We start from the raw sequence: 15,106 nt of genomic DNA on the forward strand, positions 1-15,106 counted from the left end.
TTACTTACCGGTAATCTTCATTACTCCTGGTCCCGTTGACCTCGTCCCATTCCTTAAAATATGGAGATGACCATCTCCACGACAGAAAAAAAGAAAAGGAGCATGCTGGGATACCCTACCTGCTCCCTCCCACTGGGAGTACATAAGCGGTACCAGCCCAGCATGCAGCCTGAAAACACCAAGCCAACAACAGGAAGGCCGGCCGCAAGGGAGGGAGGGAAGTAAGGAATGGGACGAGGTCTACGGGACCAGGAGTAATGAAGATTACCGGTAAGTAATAGGACATTACCCCCAGGTCCCTCCTGACCTCGTCCCATTCCTTAAAATATGGAGAATACCAAAGCAGAAAACCCGGCCTTCCGGAACCCCACCAACAACAAGGGCACCAGACCAAAAAACAGTACCCCACAGGCCCGAACCAAGACCCCAAAGGCCAGAAGGGGACCGCCACGCAGAAGGGAGGCACAGAAGCACCCCAAGGGAGCAAGCAGAGGGGCCAAAACCAAGCCCCCCCCCCGACCAAAGGAAGCCCAGGAAAGGCGCACGCGCCCCAACAGAGAACGGAGCCAGGAAAGGGCAAGCAACCAGCGAGAAACCCCCAAGGGCGAAGCCCCCGGACCCAGGCTGCCTAACAACCAGGAACCAACAGGCCAATCCAGCCCAAAGGACAAGGGCAGAAAAGAACAGCCCGCACAGGGCGGACGAGCCGAAGGAACAGGAAGGAACAAAGCAGAGGGACGACCCCAACACAGCAGGGGAAGCCCCCAGCAGAACCGAAAGAGGGCAGAAACAGGGAACCACAGAGGAACCAGGCCACAGGGCAGGACCAACCAAAGGCCAACCCCCGCAGAGACGCCGCAGAGCAGCTGCACCCAAAAGGCCAACCAACCGGGAGAAGAACCCGGCGACCCAGAAACGACCAAGACCGGGGCAAAAATGAGGGCGCAGCCAAGAAAGACAACAAAGGACCAGGGAAACCAAAACCCCAGAACCGGAAAGGAGGAACCGACCCCCAGGAGGAAAAAGGGAGACACCACGGAACCACCGAAGGCAAAACCCCAAGGCAGAAGGCCAACAACAAGGACCACAGCCCAACCCCAAGAAACCAGCCGTAGAACAGGCAGGCCAGCCAGCCAGGAGGCACACAACACCGCACCACCAGGACCCAGAAGGATAGGCAAAAAGGAACCCCCAACCAGGAAGGGGCACAGGAAAGGCACAACAGCCAACCACAGCCAGACCTCCCCGAGAAAGGAGAACCAGAGGAAGGAAGCCCAGAGCCCACACAACGGACCCAGCGCCACAGCCAACCGAAGGGAGCGGACCCAGAAAGGACCGAAGACCAACCCAGGACCGTGATAAAGCCCAAGAGAAGGAGCAGCCAGGAAAGGACCCCAGCAGGGACCAAAAAAAGGACCCGAAGCAAAGAAGGGCCCCACAGCACAAAGCCCAACAGAAGCAAGCCAAGAGGCGCACCAGCGACCCAAAACGCAAAGCGAACAGGATGCCAAAACAGGGACCGGAAAGGCAAAACCAACAGAGGCAGAGCCTCGGCCCCCAGAGCACACAGGAAAAAACCACGGCACCGAAAGCAAAGGAGAGGAGCCAGAAGAAGCCCAAGGCGCACCACTCAACAAGGGAGCGGGAAGGGACACCCCAGCACCAACGAGAGAGCAAAGGGCACAGGCCGAAAACAGCCCGGGCGGGAGCACAGGGCCAACGCCAGGCCCCCCAAAGCCCCAAACCCGAAGCAAAGCCAACCGCAACCCAAGGCAGAGCGAGAGGGGCGGGAACCAGAAACCCGACCACACACCAGGGGAGGCAGACACCCAAACCCCACAAGGAGCGAAAAGGCACGGCCAACAGGGCAGGGCACAAGAGGGGAAACAGGGCAGCAAGCGAGGAGAAACCCGGGCCAACACCACCAAAAAGGCCAAGGCCCACCAGCACAGAGGAAGGGCACAACAAACCCAACCCCCCCCCCCCCCCCCCGGAAACTAGGGGGAGACACCACCAGAAGGCAGACACCCCGAGCACGGGGCAAGCAAAAGCACCCGAAGGGAGCAAGAAGCGCCCAACAGCGAAAACCATAGGCAGGCAGGCAGGCCGGCACCCAGACAGGCACCCACCCCGCTCGAACCAACAGAAGGGCAGGAACCAAGGGGCGAAAGGAAGGCGCAGAGAGGCCACACACCCGGGGAGACCGACACCCAAAACCCACCAGCAGGGAAAGGGCACAGCTCAGCCAGGACCGGCAGACAGGGTGGGGCACAGGAGCCTGGCACACGAAGAACAAGCGCCCACCCAAAGCAGAGCCATCGACCCAGCCACCACCGGAGGCAACAGTGGCCAGCGAAGCAAAGCCCCAAAGAACAATCACCATCCAGAGAAACAAGAGGGGAGAAGGAAACCACAACAGGAAACCAAACCCCACCAGGCAGAAGGCGAGAAACAAATCCCACAACAACAGGACCCACCAGGAGCACAACCGGCCCGGCCTGGAGCCAACCCGAACCAGGACAAGGCACCACCAGGACAGAGGAAGGGCCCAACAGCCCCCCCCCCCCAACAAGGAAACAAGGGGAGGACACAGGAACCCGCCGAAAGCCAGAAGGCCCGAGAAGGGCCCAAGCAAAGCACCCGAGAGTAAGCAAGATGCGACCAGCAGCGGAAACCTCAGGAACCCGACAGGCACGTACCAGGACGAACCCACACGAACGCCAGGAACCAAAGGCCAGAAGGCCGCAGAAAGCGAGCCACGGCCCAGCAGGAAGACACCCCTCCAGGGACGGCCAGGCAGCAGGAGGACCAGAAGCCAAAGCCACAGGGTAACACAGCCGCAGAGCACAGCACAAGCGGCAAACGACCCACTCCAAGCGGCAAGCGCCAGAGGGAGAGGCCAGACGGGAACAGCAAAGAAATCCAGCAAGAACCCCGGAAGCAGAAAGCACAGGGAGCCGCAGCAGCAGGTGAAGGACAGAACACGAGCCCGTCAAGGCCCAACCGGAACCCCCAAAACAGCACTCAGCCAGGGGAACAGGAAGAAAAAGCCCAATCCAAGGCACAAGGGCAAGCCAACCAAAGAGGCACGCCAAAGGCACACAGGAGAAAATAGATGCGTCCCCGGAACACAAAGAACACAGGGAATCAGGGCGCAGGCAGGAAGCGAGAACAGCCCAACCCCAAAAGAAAAAAAGGGGGAACGCACACCCCTCCAAGGGCACAAGCGCACCCACCAGGGGCGGAACAAGTGCAGAGCAGGGGGGCCCGAGCAACAGGGGAACCCCCAGCGAAAAAGTCGGGCCAGAGAACTCCTGAGAGAGCCAAAAGGAGGGGGCCAACCTGAACGAATCAGGGGGCCCCCACCACAGGAGAAACACCCCAGAACCCCTCCAAAGTCGTAACCCAAGAGGAGGAGAAAAGGACTCCAAGGTGGCAGGAAGAACGCACCACCAGCCCACCGCCCGACCAACAGAACACAAACCGCCGAGGAGGCACGGGGAAGGCAAACCAAGGCAGCAAGCACGCAACAGCAACCCCAGCAGCAGAAGAGCCAAGGCAGCACAGGAGACCAAGTGACATGCGGACACAAGCGGATGGAACAGTGCAGGAAAACAGCACACACCCCACTCAACCGGCAGGGAGACGCCCAGAGGACGACACCCACCAACAACAGTCACGGACAATAGCAGGCAAAAGACGGAACCATGTCCAGCAAGGCCAACCCGCCCATACACAGCCCTAACCGCCACACAGTGCACAAGGACAGCGAACAGGAAAGAAACAGGGACCGCCGATACACGGCACTCACCAGGGAGGCAGGAAGAGGGCCACAACAGCAACCCCCCCACCCCCAACAGACTGCCAGGCGCCCACCAGAACACCAGCGCCGGGCAGAGAAGGCCGCCCCGCCGAGGCCAAGGCAAGATCCACACCGGCCACAGGCAGGGAGCCAAGGACCAGGCCCAGGAGGAACCTGCAAAAGAAAGACAGCAGGAAAGCCGGACAACAAAAAAGAAAGAAACAGGGACCGCTACGCGGTACTCACCAGGAGGGCAGGAGGAGCGCCCCAACAGCTCATCGCCCCCAAGAAACTGCCCAGGCGCCCTCCAGGACATCAGCGCCAGGCAGAGCAGACCACACAACCGCGACATCAGGGGAAGACACCTGGGGAAGACATGCGGCAGCCAGGCAAACACACCCATCGGAAGCGGGGCACAGTAGCCGACTTTGCTGAGGACACAGACGGCCAAATGGAAAGCACTGGCCAAACAAGGTGTAGAGCGAGGCAGAGCCAGGAAAGAAGACTCCGCGCCAATGAATGAGGCCGGCATCGAGAACCCATGACCCGGCACACCAGGGAACCGAACCCCAGTCTGCCCGCAACGAACGTTGAAGTGCCGGTCCCCACATCCACGTGCAAAGCACAGTCAGCAATGCGTGCGAGGGCAGCGTCTAAGCGGAAGAAATGGACAGCACAATACCACAGAGCCAACACCGCAAAGCGGGACTCACCCGCAGTGGGGGCCGCAGCACCACGAACAAGGCCCCCACACACCCAGCCGGCTCCTGAATCCATCCAGCGCCACGGCTCCAACAACAGGAGCAGCGCGTCTCCCACCCGGCCAAGCTCGGGGAGACGCGCACAGGCGACCCGGATGAACAGCGGGAGACGGCGCACCAGCCGCAAAGGGCCGGCAATCCGCAACACCAGCCAGGAAGAAGCCACGCAACCCAGCAAGCCAGGCAGGCCGGGAGGCAGACACACCAGGAAACAGCACCCCAGCCCGCGAAGCCAGGCAGCCGGGCAGGGGGAGCAGAGAAGGACCAGCTCGCCACCCCAGCCCAGCAGGAGCAGGAGCAGGCGCAGGTGAGTTAACATCACAGCATACCAGCAAACTTTTTGTCGGAGACAGAAAAAAAGAACAGGCTACATGCTGGGCTGGTACCGCTTATGTACTCCCAGTGGGAGGGAGCAGGTAGGGTATCCCAGCATGCTCCTTTTCTTTTTTTCTGTCGTGGAGATGGTCATCTCCATATTTTAAGGAATGGAACGAGGTCAGGAGGGACCTGGGGGTAATAGATCTTGCATAGGCAAGACCTGTTGTCTTTGCCAGTGCTTGTTGTGATTGAATGAGACTCCGTTCAGCATTTATTAAAAAACGAACACTCAACATATAGTGATATCTGCACAGTTGGAAACGCGGGACTCCCGCAGTTCCACAAATTAAAATATTAACCATTTTGAATGTCTGATCGTTTTTTTATCCATTGGCTGATGTGTGTGTGTATACACATACATCACTCCACCTTGGTAGATAAAATCATGATATACGGGATGAGGCTGTCAAAAAGCGCTCCCATACAGGGGCCTGGGGCTCTACAACCCATGTGTTACAGTAAGTGTATTTGGAGACGGCATGTCTGTTTACTGAAATGCAGCATTTTGCAGGTCTTCTTCCTCCAGTGTACACATTTGATTCCTTTTGTTGATGCTAGAGAACAATTAATCTGCTTGTTTTGACCCAAGGGATTCACAGACTGACATATTTCTATTTCTTCTCCTAAAATCATTAATTTAACTGCCCAGTGTCTGAAGATGTTTTTCAGCCCTTCATAAAAGAGAAAAAGAAATAAATGCATACAAGTAAACTTTTATTGCTACTGCATGATGGCAGTGTGCTTTTTTGGTCTCGCGCCTGTGATACATATGGCGAAGCCATATGCCATCGCGCAGGCGCGATACTATTGTTGCCTGGTCTGCTTCCCAGGAGACTGGAGACTGTCACGCGCACGCTCAGAAAAGTGATCGGAGCCGGCCGCGCGCGTTCCCAATCTCCTGTCTCTCTGGGAAGCACACAAGCAAGCCCCGTCAAGGCATCTCGAGCACGTCCCACGTGGGCGCCTACCACGAGGACAACCGCAGCAGCAGGGCAGCCCCGCCGGAGAGCGCGCGGCCCCGCGCAGCCCGCAAACTGCAAGCCGAAGCCTGGACAATTATTTGAGGCGTTTCTGGCGAGAATGTGGAAGAAGGGCCTGCATCATCTATGTTACAAGGTACAAAATAGCGTCCTTGCAAAACCGCGTTTCCTCCACACCTGCTGCGTGCGTGAGGGGTCGTTCAGACGTTCAATGTGGCCCTGGCTGTTGCGGCATGTTGGCGCACATACTGCCGTACTGTGAATGCTTTGCTGGGTGTGGCTTACACTCCGAACCGACACTTCCGTCTCTGGGGACCTGGTGACTCTTTACTATGCTGTGTTAGTACGGTTTAGTTTATTGTTTAACAGCGTGCTCTGTATCGCCCCAGAGCGCCCCAGAGACGGATAATCTAGCTGTGGTGGGCTAATGACGGTATTTCCGGGTTGAAAGGCGGTTCATTGTTTGCTTTCATGGTGGAAACTAACAATCCTAGGTTTTTTTTTACTTGTTCTCGCTGTTAGACCCCCCCCCCCCTTCTAAAATGATTGACGTTTTCACGTTTTGTAGAAGCTGGTCAGTACAGTCTCCTCCGCATGCGGCTTCCACCTCCGCAGGGTCGACTCTCCTTCATGTTGGGCTGGTCTCTTTGATGTGCTTTTGTGGGCCGCTGATTGCTGGGTCAGGTGACAGGTGATGGCTCTCGAAGGCATTAATCTGCATCAACCAGGCTTGTGATGCGTGTAGAGTTAAACCCTCGGCATGTAGAAGTAGCTCCTTCACAGCTTTGGAATCTTAATGGGAGTTTACTGGACCTAGCGTGGGGTTTTTAGGGGAATGTCTACTGACCCGTTGCAACCTAATTGCCACGCTGTGTGGAGATTCAGTTGCAGTGACCGCAAACCTCTACATTTAATTAACTCTGGATTTGTGGTCTCTGCCCCTCCCATGGGTTGTGGGCACCTTCATTACTGGGCTAAGTCTTCTGTACAAGCCGCCATTGCTAGTAGGTGTCCCTTTAAGGAACATCATTGTTTGAGGGGGAGAGGGTCTAGAAAGGTCTCTGGTACCTTCTAGGCCAGCAGGAAAATGTTTTTTTTTCTTAAATGTTTTTTATAGCCTTAATTTTTTCAATATTCAGTGGATATACAATTATGAGCATGTGGTCAGATGGGATCCGGAGATGCCTCACTCGTCGCCACCACAACATCAATCTGTGCAACCATTCAACAACAACTAGTTCAAATATGTTCTCTCAATGTTTCAAGCTTTATTACAAATGTCACAAAAAGATGTTAATATTTCACTTCTGTTCTTGGATTTTCATCACAATAAAATACGCTGAACATAATCTTCACAAAAGTTATTTACAAAAGTTTAACCTATTGCCATTATAAATAACAATAACTTTCATTTAAGTATTAATTATTAAAAAAATGAAGACATTGTTATTTGTAATATCAATACATTTAAGTCACGTAAATACAACACATATTGCATTACAAATGCTATAGGTGTCACATTTGCGAAAGTTAAAACTATTGGCATTGTGAATGACAAAGCTATTAATTTAGCTATTTTCAAAACCAACACATAAATAAAATATTAGTCATTTACAATACCAATAGCTCAAACTTTCCTGATGCGAGACCTATTGCATTGCAAATGCTTGTTTCTTTAGCACGCATTAGCATTATGAGTCTGGAAAGAATGTTGCAGTCAGTTTCATGGGATTCGTTTCTCTGTACTTGTCTTGGTGTTTTAGAAAAATGTTGGTTTGATGTAGAAAATGCACCCCTTAGTTCCGAGGTTGTCATTATTATATGGTCAAGAACATACTTTTAGGTAAGGAACAATTCCTAATATTGTAAATCATGTTAAGATCCTTTTGAGATGAAACAGTGGAGAATAATTAAGTCACTTTTTGAATATATATTTTTCTTTAACTTTACCACTCATTTCTCAGATAGGAGACATTCACAGCAGATTCCATTTGAAGAGACAGTAGCAAGCTTGCATAGGACTCTCATAGCTGGGAATCGGATCCCTTCCACGGTAGGTTGACTTCAAAAACTGCATTCTCTGATGTAAATTGTTGAGACAATAAAATCAAATTTGTCTCCAAGGAAGAGCTCTGAATGTACTGTCCTTACTGTGAGAGAAAGATGCCTGGTAATTGAAATTGAAGACTAATAAATGTAGTTGTATGGTCATAGGGCCTTATTTATGAGGTCTTGCGTCAGTTTTGCGCTGCTGTTGCGTCACTTTTTGTGACGCAACGGCAGCGTAAAACATGCCCCCTGTTTTTTTTTTTTAAACTGTTTTATTAATTTTGTGCGCTCAACATACAATCCCAATTCTCCAATCACCCTCTCATGTTCCATATCTGTCTGTCCCTCCCGCACATTCCCCTTCAACCAATCCTAAGCATGACATCCCCCCTCCCCCTCTACTCCCACCCCCCCTTGTCAGTGTGCCTCCACGCCCCCGCTACGACTAGTCATATCCAACCTTCCTACGGCAGGCATCAATCCCTTCCGTCCGCTGCCCGCATCAAAGTTCAGGTATGGTCCAGCACTACCCAAGCCCCCCATTCCAACCCCAGCGTTCGGTATCTCACGTGGCCCGCCTCCTCCCTGCTTCCAGGCTCCCAGTCTAAGTCCCCTCCCCTGCTTCTGCAACCTCCTCCTCTCCCCGTCCCGTGTCCCCTTCCATATTTGCCGTTTCGCCCGCCTCCCCACCATCATCCGCCTCCACAAGTGACTGCAAATCTGTCACAAGCGCGCTCCATGCCCTCGCAGTCTCTAGCGCCTTATCATTTGCTGCTCGCATAGCTAATTGCAAACGAAGAGAACCTTCATACGAGGCCCATTGCAGGAAGCACCTCCGCCATCTCAGGAAGTTAGGTCCCCCTCTAGATTTCCAGTGTAGTGTAAGTTCCCTTTTAGCCATTATGAACCCCAAATCATAAAACTTACTGGTGATCTTAGTGGCAGGAGTGTGGGGAAACCAGAGTAGTAGGCATGCACCCGCGTCCGCATCAATACGCCGACCCGTGACCTCGTTCAGGCATGTGAAAATCTCAATCCAGTACGTGCCAAGCCCTGTACACAACCAAAACATATGCTCAAAGTCAGCGTCCTCCGCAGCACAACGCGGGCAAAGCGTTTGCGCGCCTCCGAAGATCCGGTGAATCCTGGCAGGCGTCCAGTACGCCCTATGGAGTGTGTAGTACTGGACCAGTTGGAACCGAACATTACGGGTGCCCTTCCAGGCTCTACGTACAAGCTGGGGCCAGGTTGTCTCCGGTATCTGCCGTTTAATGTCAGCCTCCCAGCGCTCCCGCAGCCCATCAAGAGGAGTGGGATCAGCTAGTGCCAGCCTCCTGTACAGGCATGTGATGGCCTTATAGGTGCCAGCTGCCATCACTACATATTGGCAGCCCGTTGACGTGGGTGGTTCCACCAGCCCCATCTTCCATCGCCTCTGAATCCCAGCAACCAAGGCCGCATGTAATAGGAAGTCACCCCTCGGCAGCCCGAAGGCCTCCTGTAGAGCGCCGAACGGCATCAAAGCTCCGTCCCGGTATAAGTCCCCTAGCATGTGAACCCCGAGCTCCTCCCAGTTGGCAAGCGCCGACCAGTCCCCGCCATGCGGGATGGCAGTACACATCCCCAGGGGAATCTCCGGTGCATACGGCGCACGACACCCCACCCGTCTATGGCTACGCAGCCAACACTTGCGAAGAGTGCGTTCTTCGAGAGTCAGCCGCTCCAGCCAAATCTCCTGTTGGAGCACAATAAAGGACAGAACATGGCGCTGTACTAACCGACCCTGTGGGCCGTCCGGTCCCCTAAATTCCCGCGCCACCACCTGCGTGAGCTACTGAAGCTGTGCGGCCAAGTAATACCATTCAAAGTCTGGCACAGCCAGGCCGCCCTCCTCCCGGGACCTAAGTAAAATATTCAGGGCTACGCGACGCCTTCCAGTAACCCAGATAAAGCCTATCACCACAGATCTCAGAGTTCGGAAGAAAGAGGATGGGATCCACACCGGTAGCGTGCGAAAAAAATAAAGTAATCGCGGCAGGACCACCATTTTCAGCAAGGCTATCCGCCCTGCTACAGATAACGGGAGGGCACGCCAAAACCTCATGCTACCTCTAATACCCCTCATGACTCTTCCCACATTCCCCTCGTACAGGAGCGAGGGAGTGTGATATATATGAACTCCGAGGTACTGCAGACAATCCGGTTCCCAGCGCAGACCATCCAACACCGCTGGTTGAACGCCGCAGGAAGTTAATGGGAATAGGCAGGTCTTAGACCAGTTAACCCGAAGGCCCGATAGGTCCCCGAATTCCCGAAGCAAGGCGCGTGCTCCCATCACGGACGCATCTACATCTGCCAGAAACAGCAAGAGATCGTCGGCATACAGGGAGATATAATGCACATCGCCTCGGGACAATACCCCATCAAAGGACTGTCCCCGTCGGGCCCGCGCCGCCAGCGGTTCAATTGCCAAAGCGAAAAGGAGCGGAGACAAGGAGCAACCCTGTCTGGTGCCCCGACCAACCTGGCATGCCGCAGATACAGAGCGGCCCGTTCGAACCCTAGCAGTAGCCGACTCGTAAAGCAGCCTCGTCCAACGGACAAAGCCATCTCCCAGCCCGAACCGATGGAGGACGCGGAACAGATAAGGCCATTCCACACTGTCGAAGGCCTTTTCAATGTCTACTAATAACACGGCCGCCCCCGCAGGGCCCTCCCCCTCATCCTCCATGACTCTTATCAGACGCCGTATGCACGTCGAGGTGTTCCTAGTGGGGATAAAGCCCGACTGGTCCGGGTGAACCAGCGAGCACATATGGGCAGTCAGCCTCGTTGCTAAAATTCTGCTCAGCACCTTGTAGTCCACCGTGAGCATCGATAGCGGACGGTACGCCGTTCTAGCCGTGGGGTCGCCACCCTTTTTCAACAACGGGATTACAATCGCCTCACGCGCCGACGCCGGTAGTTTACCCTGCTCCCAGGCCTCCCCATAGACCTGGTGGAGGCGAGGTGCCAGCAGATCCACGTACGCCGCGTAAAACTCAACAGGGAGGCCATCCCCCCCGGAGTTTTCTTCCTGGCCATATGTTTAATCGCCGCCCTAATCTCCCCCGGTGTGATAGACGCCCCAAGCGAGGCTCCCTGCTCCGGATCTAGCCGTGGTAGCTGAGCCTCTTCAAGAAAGGCATCCAGTGTCGCAGGGCACTCCGCCATCCGACTCCGATAAAGTTCCGCGTAATAATCCCGGAACTGAGTGTTAATCTCCAGCTGTGAATGGACCACTTCCCCAGCCGATGTGGCTAACGATAAAATTGGTGTGCCCCTAGTATCAGGGGCTGCCAACCATGCTAGCAGCGAACCGGCCCGATCCCGTTCCGCATGCGCTCGGACCATGTACTCCCGGTAGTCATGGCAGCGGAGCCTCTCCACCTGGGCGGCCACCCGTTCCCGGGCTTCCAGCACTCCGTCTCTATTGCCGCCCGCCACGTGACTGTTCCTCTCCGCCTGCCGCAGTGCATCCTCCTCCCGTGTGACATCTGCCAGCAACGTTCGGCGAACCCCCGACGAAGACGAGAGGCACGCGCCCCTCACCACCACCTTGAAGGCGTCCCATTCAATTGCTCGAGTGGACGCAGTCCCGGCGTTCGCAAGGAAGTAACGCTCAGTGCAATCCTGCAGTTCAGCTCGGAAAACTGGGTCCTCCAGCGTCAGCGGGTTCAGCCGCCAAGTAGGGACCGGCTGCCGCTGCCTGGTCCAGAGGACCGTAAGCAGGCAAGGGTTATGGTCCGATATGGTCCGTGCTAGATACTCGCAATCCTGCATGAGCTCCTGCGCCCCACCTGAGCAAAGAAAAGTGTTGAGACGCACATGTAAGTCATGTGGTACCGAGTGGAACGAATAGTCCCTATCCGCAGGGTGGCATGTCCGCCACGCGTCTCGGAGTCTCCAGCGGTCCTGCCAATCCCTTCGAGCCTTGGCCACTCTACGCACCACCGACCCAACCAGCGGGGGATGGGAACGGTCCATCTCAACATCTGCCACCGAGTTAAAGTCCCCTCCCATGTACACCGTGTTGACGAGCACATCCGATAGGCGGCTTGACAAAACAGAGAAAAACGCTACCTGATCAAAGTTGGGGGCATACACACTGCAAAACGCCACATCCCGGCCATCCAGCCGCCCCGACACCGCCACAAATCTCCCGTCCTGATCCACTCTGGTGACCAATGGCTGAAAGGGGACACCCGCCCGCACCCAAATAAGCACCCCTCTAGCATGCGCAGAGTAAGTAGTATAGAAGAGTTGCCCTCTCCATCGCCGCTGCAGCGCCTGTCCCTCCGCCAAAGTTAAATGCGTCTCCTGTAAGAAAGCCACCTGAACCCCCCTCCGGACTAAGTATGCATGCACCTTATACCTCTTCCTCATGGAGTTGAGCCCCCGCACATTCCAGGTAATGCACTTCAGGTCTAATCTAGCCGCCATCTATGGGCACATAGCAGAGTCCAAGCCCCCGGAGTCCCACCGGCACACTGACAATTCCCAGAAGTTCAACAATCCCAAAACATCCCCAACCAACTCCCCTCCCACCCACCCCCAGAACAGGCATCAAACAGTTGTCACCCCTCCAAACCCTACCCCCGACTACGAGGGAAACTCTGGTAAAGACCAGAGACTCACAGATTACGTGAGGTCGAAGAGGTGACCACCCACCAGCCAGCCGGACATCCAAAACCTGTCCCACCAGGAAGGTCTATCCCGGCTAAGAGGAATCCTCCCCCAGCCCCCCCCGGCGGCACCACCCCCCATCAACAAAGCCCAAGACCCCGCACCCCCCAGAAGGAGCAGAGCACAGACACCAGACCATCGACCCAAAGAACAAGGCTCCACTGGCCCCTAATATGTCCACACCTCTGGGCCAGCTGACCCCCTTACTGTCAATCTCATAACGTCCCGTAGTCACTCATCCAGTAAGCCATCCGCCGTCTGCGGCGTAATCCGAGGCCGCCCCTCCGTTTCCTTGTCCGATGCCTCATCCGATCCTCCCGGTTCCGCCTCATATGAGCCCAGTCTCGAACCCGAGTCCACCATCTGGGTCTCCGGCACCACTCCTGAAATGTCCGACACCGCTCGCAGGGCATCCCTCCTCTCCTGCGCAGTCTGAGAGGCCGAAGGAGACCTCCTGCCCTGCTCTCTCCGCCGATTACGCCTGCTCCTGCGCGGTCTCGGCCGGGCCTCCGGGTTCTCCGTCCAGGTACCCGAGCCATCCTTGCCCGCCCTGTACCGCTCCAACCACTGCCAGGCATCATCCGGGGATTCACAGAACGTCGCCACTCCGTCCACCAGCATCTTCAGGCGGGCGGGAAACAGCAGGGAGTATTGGACCCCTTCGTCGCGGAGAGCTCTCTTGATGGCGACAAAGGAAAAGCGGCTGCGCTGAACCTCCTGGGAGTAATCCGGAAAGATCGACACAGATGCGTTGTCCACCTTGTAAGTATTTACAACAAGAGGTGGTGATGGACAGAGTCTCTGAATTAAGCAGAATACTCTCACCCAGTCAAGAGATCAGGGCTAGATCCAACACCGTTTTTTAGCTCATTGCACCATCCCAGTTTCAGAACCTGGCTGTATGCAAATTAGTCTGTCCCTGGCCCAGTGCATCATGGGAACAGGGCAGACCAGACTACAAAAGCCAATTCTTACACTGGGAAGGAAACAAGCTTCCGGGGACCGGTTTCTGGCATTTCAGCCGTCTTCGGCCCGGCTTGCTTGAATCCCCGGAAGCTTGTTTCCTTCCCAGTGTAAGAATTGGCTTTTGTAGTCTGGTCTGCCCTGTTCCCATGATGCACTGGGCCAGGGACAGAATAATTTGCATACAGCCAGGTTCTGAAACTGGGATGGTGCAATGAGCTAAAAAACGGTGTTGGATCTAGCCCTGATCTCTTGACTGGGTGAGAGTATTCTGCTTAATTCAGAGACTCTGTCCCTCACCACCCCTTGTTGTAAATATTTTTGTCCACCCTAAGCGTGGAAGGGTATACTCAGACATGAGTCCCTTGCTCATTGCACCATCAGGATTCAAGCAAGCCGGGCCAAAGACGGCTGTAATGCCAGAAACCGGTCCCCGGAAGCTTGTTTCCTTCCCAGTGTAAGAATTGGCTTTTGTAGTCTGGTCTGCCCTGTTCCCATGATGCACTGGGCCAGGGACAGACTAATTTGCATACAGCCAGGTTCTGAAACTGGGATGGTGCAATGAGCTAAAAAACGGTGTTGGATCTAGCCCTGATCTCTTGACTGGGTGAGAGTATTCTGCTTAATTCAGAGACTCTGTCCCTCACCACCCCTTGTTGTAAATATGTCCACCTTGTAAGGGCCAGCCAGTCTAGCCCGCCGCAGTATAATGTCTCGGTCCCTGTAGTGGAGCAGCCTAGCTATCTCCGGCCGCGGGGGACGGCCCGGGGCCAGTGGACTAGCCGGGACCCTGTGTGCCCTTTCCAAAGTGTAGAAGTGTGTCAGGCCCTCTGGGACCACCACCTCCCGCAGCCAGTTCTCCAGGTACGCAACCATGTCGTCCCCCTCGATATTTTCGGGAAGGCCCACCACGCGGATATTGTTGCGTCTGTTGCGCCCTTCTGCGTCAGCCGCCCTCCGTTCCAACTGCTGCACCCTGCGAGTTAAGTCCTTCAGCGCGGCATCCAACGCCTTCTGGGCCGGTTCCAGCGTCTCCATCGCCAGTTCCGTGGCCTTGACACGGTCCGCAAGCTTGCCATGATCTGCCTTCAAAAGGCCGAGGCTCGTAGAGACCTGGGCGATGTCCTGGCGCAGCGCCTCCCTCGTGTCCCCAATAGCCTTAAGAATCTGGTCCATCTGTTGCTGCTGCAGCCCTGCGGACCTTTCATCCAGTGCCTGCTGCTGATCAAGGAGGTCAAGGGAGTCCTCCACCTGGCCCGGCTGTACTGCGCCCACTCCCTTCCGTGGCTTCCCCATGAAGACCAGCTGGCGACTGCGACGCCACCAAACACCACCACGCCACCCCAATAAGTACCTCTATTAGGGTCAAAGTCACTGGCCTGCCGATAAGCCTGAAAGTGTAGCGGTGTCCAACTCGGTGACGAGAAAGAAAGAGGAGTGGGCCAGCA

At 55.3% G+C, this 15,106-nt stretch overlaps 1 protein-coding gene across 6 annotated transcripts in view; it reads left to right on the plus strand.

The window, feature by feature from the left end:
• The window catches only part of TEX14 (testis expressed 14, intercellular bridge forming factor), a 2,253,432-nt gene that overhangs the window by 1,880,512 nt on the left and 357,814 nt on the right, over positions 1–15,106 (plus strand). For all 6 annotated transcript variants that reach the window (XM_078679858.1, XM_078679856.1, XM_078679860.1 and 3 more), the window contains one exon: positions 7,886–7,974. In XM_078679858.1, coding sequence (XP_078535984.1) covers positions 7,886–7,974 — 89 coding nt within the window. The remainder of the gene's footprint in view (positions 1–7,885; positions 7,975–15,106) is intronic.

Source organism: Lissotriton helveticus, chromosome 3_1 (assembly GCF_964261635.1).
Source record: "Lissotriton helveticus chromosome 3_1, aLisHel1.1, whole genome shotgun sequence".
NCBI lineage: Eukaryota > Metazoa > Chordata > Amphibia > Caudata > Salamandridae > Lissotriton > Lissotriton helveticus.